The 14,530-nt window shown below is 47.6% G+C and overlaps 1 protein-coding gene across 3 annotated transcripts in view; it reads left to right on the top strand.

The window, feature by feature from the left end:
* Positions 1-14,530, top strand: part of Stxbp1 (syntaxin binding protein 1) — a 61,693-nt gene that overhangs the window by 18,512 nt on the left and 28,651 nt on the right. For all 3 annotated transcript variants that reach the window (NM_013038.4, XM_006233939.4, XM_063283163.1), the window contains exons 2-6: positions 5,942-5,991; positions 7,622-7,703; positions 9,708-9,784; positions 10,881-10,959; positions 12,784-12,887. In NM_013038.4, coding sequence (NP_037170.1) covers positions 5,942-5,991; positions 7,622-7,703; positions 9,708-9,784; positions 10,881-10,959; positions 12,784-12,887 — 392 coding nt within the window. The remainder of the gene's footprint in view (positions 1-5,941; positions 5,992-7,621; positions 7,704-9,707; positions 9,785-10,880; positions 10,960-12,783; positions 12,888-14,530) is intronic.

Here is a 14,530-nt window from a genome sequence, read left to right as displayed (position 1 = left end):
CCTGTGAACACTTGTGCTTGCTCTGACTTTCCTCATTGGGTCTCCGCATTCCCCAACCTAAATGTCTCCTGAGCAATGCCTTTTCACTGCATTTAAATTAAGTTTTGGTAGCAAAAGATATATTCAGCCTCAGTTGTTTGTTAAGTTCAGATAAAGCAGAGGGAGCTGGGCTGGCAGAGCACTTACTTCCCCTCCCACCTCACCACACCAGCACAGCCACAGGCAGGCACACCTTTCTGCTGCAGTAGAGAGCGCATCCTGTCCTGTGAGAGTCATGCAGTCAGCCGAGGTTGTTCTGCTTTTGGAATTTAGATGACTTTGACTAGAGCCTAGGACACCCGCACTTTGATGTGCCCCTCCGCACTCCAGGATCCTTCCCACAGGAGACGGCAAAGGACGCAAAGGACCGCAGAGGAGGCCCTCCCTCCACACAGCCGTTCCAGGGCACTGTGTCCTGTTTTCTAGTTGGTTGGTTTGTTTGTCTGTCTGCACTAACAGAAGCACAGAGCACATTGGGGTGTCCCAGCGATTAAAGCTAATCATGTTGTCTCAGAAAGGTGACATTTTGCTCTGCATTCCCCAAATCGCCTGCGTATCTGTACTTTTCAAAAACAGTTGTGTGTACAACATTAGAGAACAAAGAGGCCGTGAATTTCAGTAGAGCAGTGAAGGGCATTTGGGAGGGTTTGGAGGGAGGAAAAGGAAGGGGAATTATGTAATTACATTATAATTTCAAAAAATAAGAAAATTAGCCAGGTGGTGGTGGCTCACACCTTTAATCCCAGCCCTTGGGAAGCAGAGGCAAGTGGATCTGTGAGTTTGAGGCCAGCCTGGTCTACAGAGCAAATTCCAGAAGAGCCCTGTCTCAAAAATTAATTAATCAAAAAGCTCTCAATTCAGGCATTCCCAGTAAGAAGGCAAGACGTTAAGGCACAGAGAGAATGGGTAACTTCAGGATCACAAAACAACAACAGAAATGAGTTGTATTTGCATTTGAAATGTTGACATGCCAGGCTTCAGTGGAATACAGAGAGTTCTCGTGCCCTAGATATGACTTTGTGATTGTGTTTACTTAAGTAAAAAAAAAAAAAAAGAAAGAAAGAAAAAATCAGGAAAGAAGCAATTGTACAGTTGTAGGGCTGAAGAGATGGCTGATTGTCCTGCTGTGAATCCCTCCCCTAGAACCCTCAAAAGGTAGAAGGAAAGCCAGGCATGGAGGACCCCATAATCTCAGCACTCAGGAGGCTGAGGCAGGGGCATCACAAATTTGAGGTTGACCTGGACTACATAGTGAGTTTCAAGTAAAATAAAAATCCAGGCTTCCTGGTTTTTCTTAAAACTACAGTCACAAACCTCGAATTAGCTTTTAGAACTCTCCAGAAATGCTAAAATGTAGAAATTCACTTCCCTTATCTCTGGGAAAATACATGGTGTCTATTTTTCTCAAATTTTCCACCAACACCACTCCACCCCACCGCACCCCACCCCAGCTGATGACATCATCTCCAACAGTATCCAGTTATCTCAGCCCAGTCTACCCAGGTCAAGTGATCCATGCCCCTCCCCTAGAAGGGGAGGCGGGCACCTGATCTACCCTTTCTGATGGATCTACTTTTGTTTTTGCCAACACCAAAGGTTCTGGTATCTCACATCTTCCAGAGCAAACAGAACCTTCCTTTGCTTTCATATCACTGTTCTGTTAGTTTATTTGTTCTCCGCTACCTTTTAGCAAGCCTTTCTAAAAGGATTGTCAAGGTCATCTCTCTGTGTCCTGCCTCTCCCTCTAGTCTGCATCAGTTCTCGTCTCACTGAGAGCCCGTCAGAGTCAGCCAAGCTCATGTCCCTGGAGTTGTGGGTTTGTGTGTGCGTGTGTTGGGGGTGGGGGAGTCATTAGACAGGGCTTCTTTGTGTGTAGCTTTGGCTGGCCTGTAGACCAGGCTGGCCTCAAACTCACAGAGATCCACCTGCCTCTGCCTCGAAAGCTCTAGGATTAAAGGCTTGACCCGCCACCACCTGTTTATTTTTATTTTATGTGTATGGGTATTTTTCCTGTATATATGTCATTGTACCATTTGCATATAGAGACCACAAAGGCCAGAAGAAGGTGTCAGATCTCCTGGGACTGGAGTTACAACAGTTATGAGTCACTATGTGGGAGCTGGGAGACAAACCCCAAGTCCTCTGCAAGAGCAGTGAGTTCTCCTAACTGCTGAGCCATTTCTCCAGCCCCTAAAGTTTTAGTTTTTATTTGATTTTATTCAACTCCCTCGAATTAGAGCTATAGATGGTTGTGAGCCACCACGTGGGTGCTGGGAATGGAGCCCAGGTCCTCTAGAAGAGCAGCTAGTGCTCTCTCTACCCACTGAGCTACTTCCTCAGCCCCATAAAATAAAATAAAAGTCCTGGTAGTCTCCTACTGACCATGTCTCCTGTCTTTGCAACCCTCTAATGATCTCTGCCTCTGTTCCTCTGCTCCTGTCCCAAGTGCCAGGGTTTGGTATGTGTCACATGTCAGTCACATCTGCCTGCTTCTTGCCTTCTCCATCCGGTTACCTCCCCACCTTCCATCAGCACTCATCTGATAAAAAGGAGTTCAATTCCCAGCAAGCACATGGAGGCTCACAACCATCTGTAATAGGATCCGAGGTTCTCTTCTGGTGTGTCTGACAGCTACAGTGTGCTCATGTACATAGAATGAATGAATGAATGAATGAATGAATGAATGAATGAATGAATGAATACATAAATACATACTTTTTAAAAAATCCATCAATGGATGAATCCACTGACAAGCTCCCGGTCCAGTGACTTGTCACCTCTTACCTCTGAACTATAGTGCCTCAGGGACCAAGCCACCAGCCCATAATCCTGTGGCCGGCCTCCATCCTGAGCCCACACCTCTTCAGCCCCAAGCAGATGTCAAGCATCTTTTCATTATTCCCTACAAGCTTTTGAGTGTCCTTCTTTCCTCTCTATCTGGTGGCTGCCCCTTAGTCAGGACTGACTTCCCGAGGATGGCCTTGCTCCATCCCTGTTTAGCTGAGTCCTGGACCCTTGCACGTTCTTTTCAAGGCACACAGGAGACTCTCCGGGAGCTGCTTTCATCCTGTTTTTGCTCCCATCATGAGCCTGGGATTCCTCAGGAGCTGGCGGAAGCTTGTGTTGTTCCTCCAGTGTCTGCTACACCGTGAATCCCCAGCCCACACTCACTGAGGGAGTGAAGGCGTGCACGTGTGTTTTCTATATCATTATTTCCAGTGGGCACACAATAGCCCATTACAGGAATATAACCTAATTTGCTCAAACACTTTGTGACCAATTTTTCACTACACCACACTATAAGTAAATTAAGTGTCTATAGGAAATATTTTTGAGTAAGCTGTGGACTATTGGGCTGGCATCCAAAATCCTAGGCTAGGTCAGTAGCTCAGTGGTAGAGCACCTGCCTAGTATGTGTGGGGCCCCAAATTCAATCCCTCAAAAGTACCACAGATGAGTCCCAGAAAGTAGAAGTATTTCTCTCATCTTTTTTTTTTTTTTTTTTTTTTGGTTCTTTTTTTTCGGAGCTGGGGACCGAACCCAGGACCTTTATTTCTCTCATCTTAATCTTGCCTTTATATTTTAATTTTTAAGACAGGGTTACATAAGGCTATTTCATGCAACTGTGTACTATACTTTGAACATGTCCTCCCACCCAGGATGCAGTTTTATTAACATAAGAATGGGTATATGAAGTTAAAGAAAGACACAAACTATGATCTCAGCTATATGAAGTTACATAGAAAAACTGGTCTACAATGAACTAAAAGTTAAATACATTTTAAGTTGGCAAGATTACAAATGATCTTTCCTTGTTTCCCTTTCGTGGTAGGTACTGGGGATTGAACCCACGAACTTGTGTTTGCTCTCCCACAGTGTAGCAGACACTGGAGGAGCAACAAAGCTTCTGCCAGCCCCCGAGGGCTCACCGACTCATGATGGGAACTCTGGAGATAGTTTCTAATTATTACCTAGGCTGGCATCTTCTACTTCAGCTGCTTGAAACAAGCATTAGATGAATTTTTAATATTATTTATCTGTGTTTTTGCATTTTGCATTGTTTTATTTTGTGATGCTAGGACTCAAGCCCACCCCTTACACATGCTGGGCAAGTATTCCACCTCCAAGCTACACACCCCAGCCTTTGAGTTTTTTTTAAAGATTTATTTATTTTATGTGAGTACACTGTAGCTGTCTTCAGACACACCAGAAGAGGGCATCAGAGCCACCATGCGGTTGTTCGGAATTGAACTCAGGACCTGTGGAAAAGCAGTCAGTGCTCTTTTTTTTTTTTTTTTTTTGGTTCTTTTTTTTTTTTTCGGAGCTGGGGACCGAACCCAGGACCTTGCGCTTCCTAGGTAAGCGCTCTACCACTGAGCTAAATCCCCAGCCCCAACAGTCAGTGCTCTTAACTGCTGAGCCATCTCTCCAAGCCTTGACTTTTTTTTTTTTTTTTGAGTCAGGTTAGTCTTGAACTCAGCCCACCTTGGCTTAACATTTAACATCTTCCTGTTTTGCCTCCCAACTGATATCATTCCAGGCATGACCCACCCACTACAACTTGGTATTTTTGTTTTTAATAATCAGAAGAAAAGTTCCTAAAGACTTGAGAACCTTTCATGAGAGGTTGGATTATGGATGGTCAGAAGCAGAGTTAAGACTCTCTGTGTCGGGTTGGGGATTTAGCTCAGTGGTAGAGCGCTTGCCTAGGAAGCGCAAGGCCCTGGGTTCGGTCCCCAGCTCCGGAAAAAAAAGAACCAAAAAAAAAAAAAGACTCTCTGTGTCCTAGAAGGGTAGGCAAGGAAGGACCTGAGTGCCTTAGACACCTGCTGATGTCTGCTGTGAGCCATTTTGTCATTCCAGGATAATGTGGGGCCTGGGCTTTCAGAGGGGCAGGTCATACTTCCTACCAGGCCTCGGGGGCCATTCAGATATATGCGAGGCCTCTGCGGCTGTTCTTGTGGGGTTGGGGTGTTGTAGAAACTCACCAACATGACAGCTGTAGTGAGACCATGGCATAAGTGAGCTCGGCTCTCCTGCTTGTAGAGTTAGAGGGAGACGTGGGCCTAAGTCCTGGTCTGAGCTTTTAATTTACTTACAGCAGTGATTCTCATCTAATATCCTAGGGGGAGGGGGTGGGGACAACAACTCACAGCTGTCTCCATAGGAAGGCTGTGAGGTCATTGGCCTCCTTGTCATGCTCTTTGAGCCCTTTCCAGATGTCATCTGATTCCAGACAGATTGGCTTCAGAAGCAGAAGGGACAGACAGCTGTCCTCTGTGAAGGCAGACATTAGGAGGGTTACAAAGATCTAAGACCCCTGCATCCTCCCTACACAGTTACTGTTCGTTCACTAAAATATTTATGTTAACATACACTGGTTTATTATTATTGTAAGCGAATCCATTACTTTTTTTTTCAGTTTATTTTGTTTGTTTTTGGAACAATATCTCCTTATATTGTCCAGGGTAGCATCCTACTACCTCTGTGTCTCAGACTGGCCTCAAATTCAGAATTTGCCTACTTCACCCCTGGAGTTCTGGGTTTGCAGGTGTGTGGCATGGCCAGCTCAGTCCCATCATAATGCCTACCGTTAATTACCCACATAGATAATCTCTGGGGTCTTTTGTTTGAAGTCAAAATGTCTATGGACCAAAGAGTTAAGGAGCCCAGGAAAGGCCTGCCTCTGTGGTGGCTGAGTATGGCTCTGTGAACAGGCCGGTTTGAACTGCCTGACTGAGGAGCAAGCATGGGGAAGATGCCCTAGTAGGCAGGTGTGGAAGTCCCTGAGATTACAGTAACACACTCTCTTTCTCTCTCCTCCCTCCCTCCTCCCCTCCTTCCTTCCCTCCCTCCCTCTTTTTTTTTTCCCTCTTTCTCCCCGAACCCTGCTCCTGTTTAGAGATCATGCATGATGTTATCAAGAAGGTGAAGAAGAAGGGCGAGTGGAAGGTAAGTAACGAGCAGCTCATGACCGACCCCAGAGGTGAGTTCATGTGTGAGAATAGCAGGGGCCGGAAGATGGCACAGCGGATAAAGTACGCGTGCTGTGCATGTGTAAGGACCAAGTTCTCGTCCCCACAGCCATTCAAGAATGTCTCACAGGATGGTGACCTGCTTGTGATGCCAGCACTCAGGAGGTCGAGGCTGGCTGGCGGGCTGGCAAGTGGCTGAATGCACCAGCAGGTTCAGTGAGTTCTGGGATCATCGAAGGCCTCAGCCCAGCAAACAAAGTGAGGGTTTTTGAGGAGGACACCTGACATCAGGGTGTGCATTCCCTCACACACACACACATGAGCATGTACATGCAAACATTCTCCCTAGCCAACACACACAAAAGAAGTTGGAGTTGGCAGCGAGGAGATAGAAATGAGTGTTTTCCCAGGCCCGAGGATGGCTTTGTGTATGAGCTTGGTCCAGAAATCTCTTCCCAGACATGGAGCGGGTGAGATGGCTCAGCAGGTAAAGGTCCTCTGAGGAAGGCGTCACTCTGGCCAGGAGCTAGTGGGACTCTTGGAACTTCCTCGCATGATGCTGAAGGGGCTACACTGTCCATTTGGAACTTCAGATTTCCCTGGAGTCAGGAACCCAGCCACATATGCCCAGGTTCATAGGGTGTGGGAGAAACTGGCAAAGAGGACTTTGGAGCCCAGTTCTGGCCCTGTGGGGTTCTGTTTCACTTCTCACAGGTTCTAGAGGGGAGGCCATCTGGCGGGAGCTCACTGTTCTGTCTCTTTAGGCAGGACTTTGTAGACACCAGAATTCCCAGCTGCCTCTGCAGAGGAGGCCAAGGGGCTGCCACAGAGCAGCAGAACCTTTCTGACCCGGCCATCCACTGCAAAGGCTTCCATGCACAGGGCTGTGAAGGAGAAGAAAAAGCCTTTTTACACCGTGGGCTTTTTCTCTCTACTGTGTGTGGATGAGAGGACATGGGGAAGATGAGGCGAACCCTGCAGGGTACAGCGTTCTCGCTCGTGTAGTCTGGGCAGAGTTGTGGGCTGGCGAAAGTAGAAATCCTGATGACAGCTGTGCTGAGCCCCATGAACCACCATGTGTGGACATGAGCCAGCCTCCCACGAGAGCAAGTCATGACCTGAAAATACCCAGAGCGGTGTCAGACATGATTCTCTCTTTTTTAAAAAAAATGATTTTTATTTTGTGTTCATTGGTGTTTTGCCTACCATGGATGTCTGTGTGAGGGCGTCAGAGCCTCTTACTGGAACTGGAGTTACAGACAGTTTTGAGCTGCCCTGTGGGTGCTGAAAATTGAATCTGGTACCTCTGACGGAGCAGCCAGTGCTCTTAACCACTGAGCCATCTCTCCAGCCCCCGATTCCCTCCTCTTTATTTCATTTTGTATAAATGCTTACAAGTATTTTCACAGGTTATGAAGTCAGGTGAGTGGGAGTAAGCACTATTGTCTGGAGGGTGAATTTGGAGGTAAAAGCTAGTGTGTGTTTGAGCATAGCTGCAGGCCAAAGGGAAGAGCTCCTCCCACATTCTACTTCCTGAGCATTCTCTTGGAAGCCAGTGAGAAAGGAAGGGCAGGGACTGCAGCCCTGAGCTGTCCTCTTCCTTCCAGGTGCTGGTGGTGGACCAGTTAAGCATGAGGATGCTGTCTTCCTGCTGCAAGATGACAGACATCATGACCGAGGGGATCACAAGTGAGCACGCACTCTCCACCTTCCCTTGCAGCATGTGCTACCCTCCCTATTCATTACTGCCCTGTGAATTTACATGCTTCCAACAACCCCTGTGATAAGACTGTAAGGCCCCGACTAGAGCCCTCACAGAATGCAGTGCTGGGTGCTCCTTAAGTGCATGATAAAGGAATGCCAAATAGAAGGACGGGCTAGGTGGAGAAAGAAGACTGGGGCTGGAGCGATGGCTCAGTGGTTAAGAGTGTGCACTGCTCTTGCAGAGGACACAGGTTCAGTTCCCAGCACCCACCTTAGGTGGCTCACTGGGGAATCTGGTGCCCTCTGCTGGCCTTCATGGGCACAACCCCACAGAAAGGCACACACCTATATGCATAAGTTAAAAATAAACATTTTTAAAAGCAAGATGGTGGGGCTGGGGATTTAGCTCAGTGGTAGAGCGCTTACCTAGGAAGCGCAAGGCCCTGGGTTCGGTCCCCAGCTCCGAAAAAAAAGAACCAGAAAAAAAAAAAAAAAGAAAAAAAAAAGAAAAGCAAGATGGCACTCTGCCCAGTAGAGGGGGAAAACAACACTAAAATACTTTAGGAGAGGTTCCCACCTTCATACTGATGAGGGATTTGAGTGCCCCAGATTAGGGCTGGGGAGCTGGGTGAAGCGGCAGAAAACTGGGGTCCCAGTGTGTAGTGCCTGTCAGCACAGCTGCTCCCAGAAGCACCTGCAGTAATTCCTGGAGTCTGAGGTGTGTGAGCCTGTGACCCAGCAGGCTCCGAGTCAGATGTGTGTTCCGAACTAACTCAGGGATGAGCTTAGCAAACACAGAGTTCCACAGAGCGTTGCTCACAAGAGGCCTGCATGGAAACAGTCAAAACACCCATCGAGGATAGAAAGGTTGGGGCTGGTGAGCCAGCTCGGTGGGCAAGGACATTTCCTGCCAAGTCTGATAAGCCACATGCGATCCCTGTGTCCACATGGGGGAAGAAGAGAACCAACGTTCATAGGCTTTCCTCTGACCTCCATGCACACACACGTGCACACATGTGAGCGCGCGCACACACACACACACACACACACACTAACTCAGTCAGTAAACAAGTAGGAAAACAGAGGAGATGGTTAGTTGGATATGGTGGCACATGGCTGGAGTCTCAACACTCAGCAGTCAAGAGGATTACCATAAATTCAAGAATAGCCTGGGCTATGTACTGAGGCTTGGGCCCAGCCTGGGCTATGAGTGACATTCTGTTAAAAAAAAAAAAGAGCAGAATGCCCACAGTCCAGCATTTCTTACAGCAGTGGAAACAGACAACCTCTTACTGCTCACAGTTACACCACTGAGTCTGATAAACACAAGAAACAGGAAATGGCTAAGGAGATGGTCAGTAAAGTGCTGGCTGTGTAATTGTATGGTGGCTGACATCTAGAATCCCAGCACTCCAGAGGCAGAGGCAGGAAGCCACCCTGGTGGTCTACATTACCTGGGCTATGTCTATAAAGAAAATACGTAAACCAATGCCCCCGGCTTTGCTTCACCTTGGAGCTGCTAGAAGTGCAGTCACATGGACGAGGTGTTTGCAGTGCCTCATTAGGAGTGCACAGGAGAGTGTCTGTTCTGAGGCTCGTGACTCAGTGTCCGGAGCTGCCAGCTGAACCTTGAGCCATGTGTACTCGGCAAGTGCTCCATACCATGAGCTGTATCTCCAGCCCAAGACAGTTGGTGACAGATGAACCCGTCATGGAATCCTGGAATCTGAAAGGGGATCACTCAGATGAGAAGCTGAAGGGGCAAAGGGTCTCTCCTTGACAGTGCAGCACCTCCTCTGAGAACAGCTCAGAGGAAGTTAGTGGAGCTGGGAGATCTCAGTTTCTAATACCTCAGGGAAGTGAAGCAGTGGGCTTCATTCCAGGAAACACGTGCCTAAAAGGGCCGTCTGTGGGCGTGTGTGGTAGCCTGAGGGCCTGGCCAGGTATCTTGTCGTGTTCCTAATCACTGTGGGCTGTGTCTCTGTCTAGTTGTGGAGGATATCAACAAGCGCCGAGAGCCGCTCCCCAGCCTAGAGGCCGTGTACCTCATCACCCCGTCTGAGAAGGTAAATCCCTATGTTCCCTGCTCAGGCTGAGACCCCGGGGTTAGGCTGCATGGCACAGAGCGCCTGACATTTCTAGGTTAAGCATGCATTTAACATGCTGCTTTGTTTAAGTGTGTTGTCAGAAGCAGACAGGGTGGGAGCCTTTGTGCAGTGAGAAGTAAGGCATGTGTTAAGCCTTATGCAGCAGCTGTGCTGAGTGGACGGCCAGAGCTGTCCTAGTTCCCCCACTCCCTACAGGCAGGCCTACCTCTGGGCTTTGGTGTTTTATGGTTTGTGGGGCCTTTCTTCAGTATCTGGCTTGTCCTCAAAAAGTTCTACCTTGTTCAGATCAGATTCATACAAGGACTATTGCCCTCCTCTTGGCTGACAGTTTTTGCCAACTGTATTGTTTGTTTTTTGTTTTTGTCAACTTGACACACGTTAACCTGGGGAAAGGCACTTCAGTTGAGGAAATGCCTACACCACATAGTCTGTCGAGCACTTTCTTGATTAGTGACTGACACGAGAGGCCTAGCCAGTGTGGGCAGCGCCATTCCGCGGCCCAAGTGGTCCTGGGTAGTATGTATTTTCAAAAGAAAGCTGAGCAAGAGAGCAAGGCAGTCAGGAGCGCCCCTCCGTGACCTCTGCCTCAGCTCCTGCCTCTGGTGCCTGCCCTGACTTCCTTCAGCAATAGAGAGATACAGAACTGTGAGGCCTTCCCCTCTCCAAGTTACTTTTGCTCATGGTGTCTTAGCACAGCAATAGAAACCCTAAGGGCTCTTGTATTTTAAAAACATCCCCTAGTTTTCACATATTACTTTCACTTTCAAAAACCGGCCTTCAGGTAAGTTTCTCCTAAACTGACAGAATGCCTGTATGGATTATCTTGAAGGTTTTGAACAGTTTTGTGAGTCCAGGTTCCAGTGGCCCTGACACTGTCATTCTGGAATAATCTTACCTTTAAGTGCTCAGAGCTGGTTCTGACTAAACACAGTGCTAGAGACATCAGAAACCGTTGCTGTAGTGCAAGGAGCCCAAAGCCAGTGGATTCAGTCAGATTTAGGTTGCACTGACTTCTAAAATTGAATTCAATGCCCCTTTTTTCCCCTGTTCACAGTCTGTCCACTCTCTCATCAGTGATTTTAAGGACCCGCCGACTGCTAAATATCGGGCCGCACATGTGTTCTTCACAGACTGTAAGTATTGCTGGCCCAGGCTGGCATTTCCCCACAGCTCCGCTGAGCCCAAGCCAGGGCAGGGCAGCAGAAGAAATGGGTGGTGCTGTAGTCATTTGATCTTCTCTCTTCAGCTAATGAGCAGTGTAAGACACACACATGCACAAGCATATACACACACACACATGCACAGGTGTACACACACAAACATGTGAGCATACATACATGCACAAGTGTATACACACATGGATATACACACATACGTGTGAGCATACACACATGAACAAGTGTATACACACATGCACAGGTGCACACACAAACATGTGAGCATACATACATGCACAAGTGTATACACACATGGATATACACACATACGTGTGAGCATACACACATGAACAAGTGTATACACACATGCACAGGTGCACACACACAAACATGTGAGCATACATACATGCACAAGTGTATACACACATGGATATACACACATACGTGTGAGCATACACACACATGAACAAGTGTATACACACACATGCACAGGTGTACAGACACATACATGTGAGCATACACACATGAACAAGTGTATACACACATGGATATACACACATACGTCTGAGCATACACACATGAACAAGTGTATAAACACACATGCACAGGTGTACAGACACATACATGTGAGCATACATACATGAACAAGTGTATACACACACGGATATACACACATACATGTGAGTATGCACACATATGAACAAGTGTATATACACACATGCACAGGTATACACACATGCGCAAATGTACACACATACATGTGAGTATGCACACACATGTACAAGTGTATATACACACATGCGGAAGTGTATACATACACATGCATAGGTGTACACACATACATGTGCATGTATACACACATGCACAAATGCACATCCACAGACCCACAAGTATACACACTCACACATGCGCAAGTGTATATACACACTTATGCACAATTATACACATACGTGCATGAGTGTATACACACACATGCACAAATGTGTAACACTATCAGAAGCAGGAGAAGAGCTGTAGTTTAGCTGTTTTTCTGATGAAAGATATCCCAGCAGGCTCCTCCTCTAGGAGTGAAGGGGCTGCTGCTGAGTAGAAATTCCTAGTGCCCCACTGTACATCCATTCCAGCGTCTCTGTGGCCTGTGGGCTGTTTCCCTGAGCTCTTCCGACCATAACAGTTCCAACCAGCTGACCCAGAGTTGGCTTCCTGACTTGGTGCTGGTCTGTGTGTGGCTAAGTTTTTTGGAGTGGGGCAGCTACAGGGTAGAGTGGTAGCCTTGCCACTCCTCTCCCCCAGGGTAACCACAGCTGACACTGAGAATGCAGAAAAGGAATGTAACCTCGAAGATGAAAACAAACGGAGCACAGCGTTGGTGACCACCAACCAGTGGGCACCTCCTGGCACCTCAGGCTGTTTTTCCACCAGGGGCCTCCTGTTCTGTTGCTCTCGGCTCTTTGTCATCAGTGACTCAGATACATGTGCTTTCTTCCTCACCCTATCTCACGGCGTCTGCTCTTTGCTCTCCTTTCCCTGGAAGCAGCAGCTACTTTTCATTAGCTTCTGTATCACGGTCACAGTCGGCCGCTGTGTGCGGGGTTGAGGCCCCGCAGGTACGTTCCTGTCTCCAGGCCCCCCCACCCCACCCCGTGCTGGATAGCTGAGGACAGGGTGCAGTCATTACTAGGTGCCTTTTTAGAATCTGAGTGAAAAGAGGTGCAGTGACGTCATGGCTGTTGACTGAGCTGGCAGATGGATGGACTGCCGGCCGGACAGAAACCCTGCTGTCTTTTCTCATTTTTGCAGCATGTCCAGATGCCCTGTTTAACGAGCTGGTAAAATCTCGAGCAGCCAAAGTCATCAAGACGCTGACGGAAATCAACATTGCGTTTCTCCCCTATGAGTCCCAGGTGCGGATGTTTGTTTAAGGAAGATGGGCTGGGGTTGGGGATTTAGCTCAGTGGTAGAGCGCTTGCCTAGCAAGCACAAAGCCCTGGGTTTGGTCCCCAGCTCTGAAAAAAAAAAGAAAAGAAAAAAAGGAAGATGGGCTGCCGCAGCGTCTGCCCCATGTCGTCATCCCGCCCGTCCACCCTTACTGACTGCAGTGGTCTCCAGGCTGCCCAGGCAACAGTGGTCACTGGCCCTTCACTGACTCCTTAAATAACCCAAAGTAGCTGTTCCTAAAAGAGGGAGGAGGAAGGGCAGGCTCTAGAGCACCCATCTGCTGCATGGGAGGCTGTTTTTATTGGCAGTAACCCCAGCTTGTCATGTGCTGAGAGAGCAGATGGTCACCTCCATCATAAGCTGTTAGCACTTCATCCACCCTTACCCGGAGGTTCCAACAGCAGAGTCTTCCCCATGGAGAAAATAAAACTTTTATCTCCACAAAGGTAAAGCTGACTGAGAGAACCTGTCACATTTATTTGAGTACTTTAGGACTCATCCAAATGTTTTCTCTTGGCAAAAGGAATCAAAAGCCACAGGACTTGTATTGGTTCTGTGTCGTTGAAAGATAAGTACTGGATCTTTATAGAGCAGCTCCTAGCACTGTGGAGTCACAGCCTCTTGTTAGATGGGGGCTAAATATAGCCCGATTGGTAGAGCGGTTGCCTCGAAGGTGCAAAGCCTGGGGTTGGATTTTTATAAACTGAGTGTGGTGGCAAGGCTGTATTCCCAGCACTTGGGAGGTGCATGGCAGCAGGAGGATTGAGAGGTCAAGGTTATTCTCAGTTGTAACAAGTTAGAGGTGGGGCTAGAGAGGCGGCTCAGTGGTTAAGAGCACTGACTGCTCTTCCAGAGGTCCTGAGTTCAAATCCCAGCAACCACATGGTGGCTCACAACCATCTGTAATGGGATCTAATGCCCTCTTCTGGAGTGTCTGAAGACAGTGACAGTGTACTCATATACATGAAATAAATAAATCTTTAAAAAAGAAAAAAAAGCGCTTGCCTAGCAAGAGCAAGGCCCTAGCAAGGCCCTGGGTTCGGTCCCCAGCTCCGGAAAAAAAAAAAAAAAAAAAAGAATGGTGCCTCGGTGTTTCCGTATTTAGGGTATAGCTTGACCACTAGTATGGGGCTGTGCACAATAAAAAAGAAAAAAAAAACAAGTTAGAGGTGAAGCTGGGCTACATGAGACCCTGTCCAAAAAAAAAAAAAAAAAAAAAGAATGGGGTGGGGAGAAGGAAAAAGAGATGGGACAGATGCAGCATGAACAGCAGAGCTAGCTAAGAGCCTTTTTCTTGCCCTGAAGCCTGTCTCCTCTTGGAGAGCTGTATATATTTACCCACTTCTCTTAACCCCATCATCACCAAGTTAAACAAAATCCAGGTTTAGCACATACAAGCATATTATTTTTTGGAAAGCATGAGAAAGTAGGAAGTTTAAAAATCAGTTTTTAGGGGTTGGGGATTTAGCTCAGTGGTAGAGCGCTTGAGGCCCTGGGTTCAGTCCCCAGCTCCAAAAAAAAGAAAAGAAAAAAAAAATCAGTTTTTACCAGGCACACCTTTAATCCCAGCACTTGGGAGGCAGAGGCAGGCAGATCTCCGTGAGTTTGA

Source organism: Rattus norvegicus, chromosome 3 (genome assembly GCF_036323735.1).
Source record: "Rattus norvegicus strain BN/NHsdMcwi chromosome 3, GRCr8, whole genome shotgun sequence".
NCBI classification, from domain to species: domain Eukaryota; kingdom Metazoa; phylum Chordata; class Mammalia; order Rodentia; family Muridae; genus Rattus; species Rattus norvegicus.
This window is presented reverse-complemented; position numbering and strand designations above follow the sequence as displayed.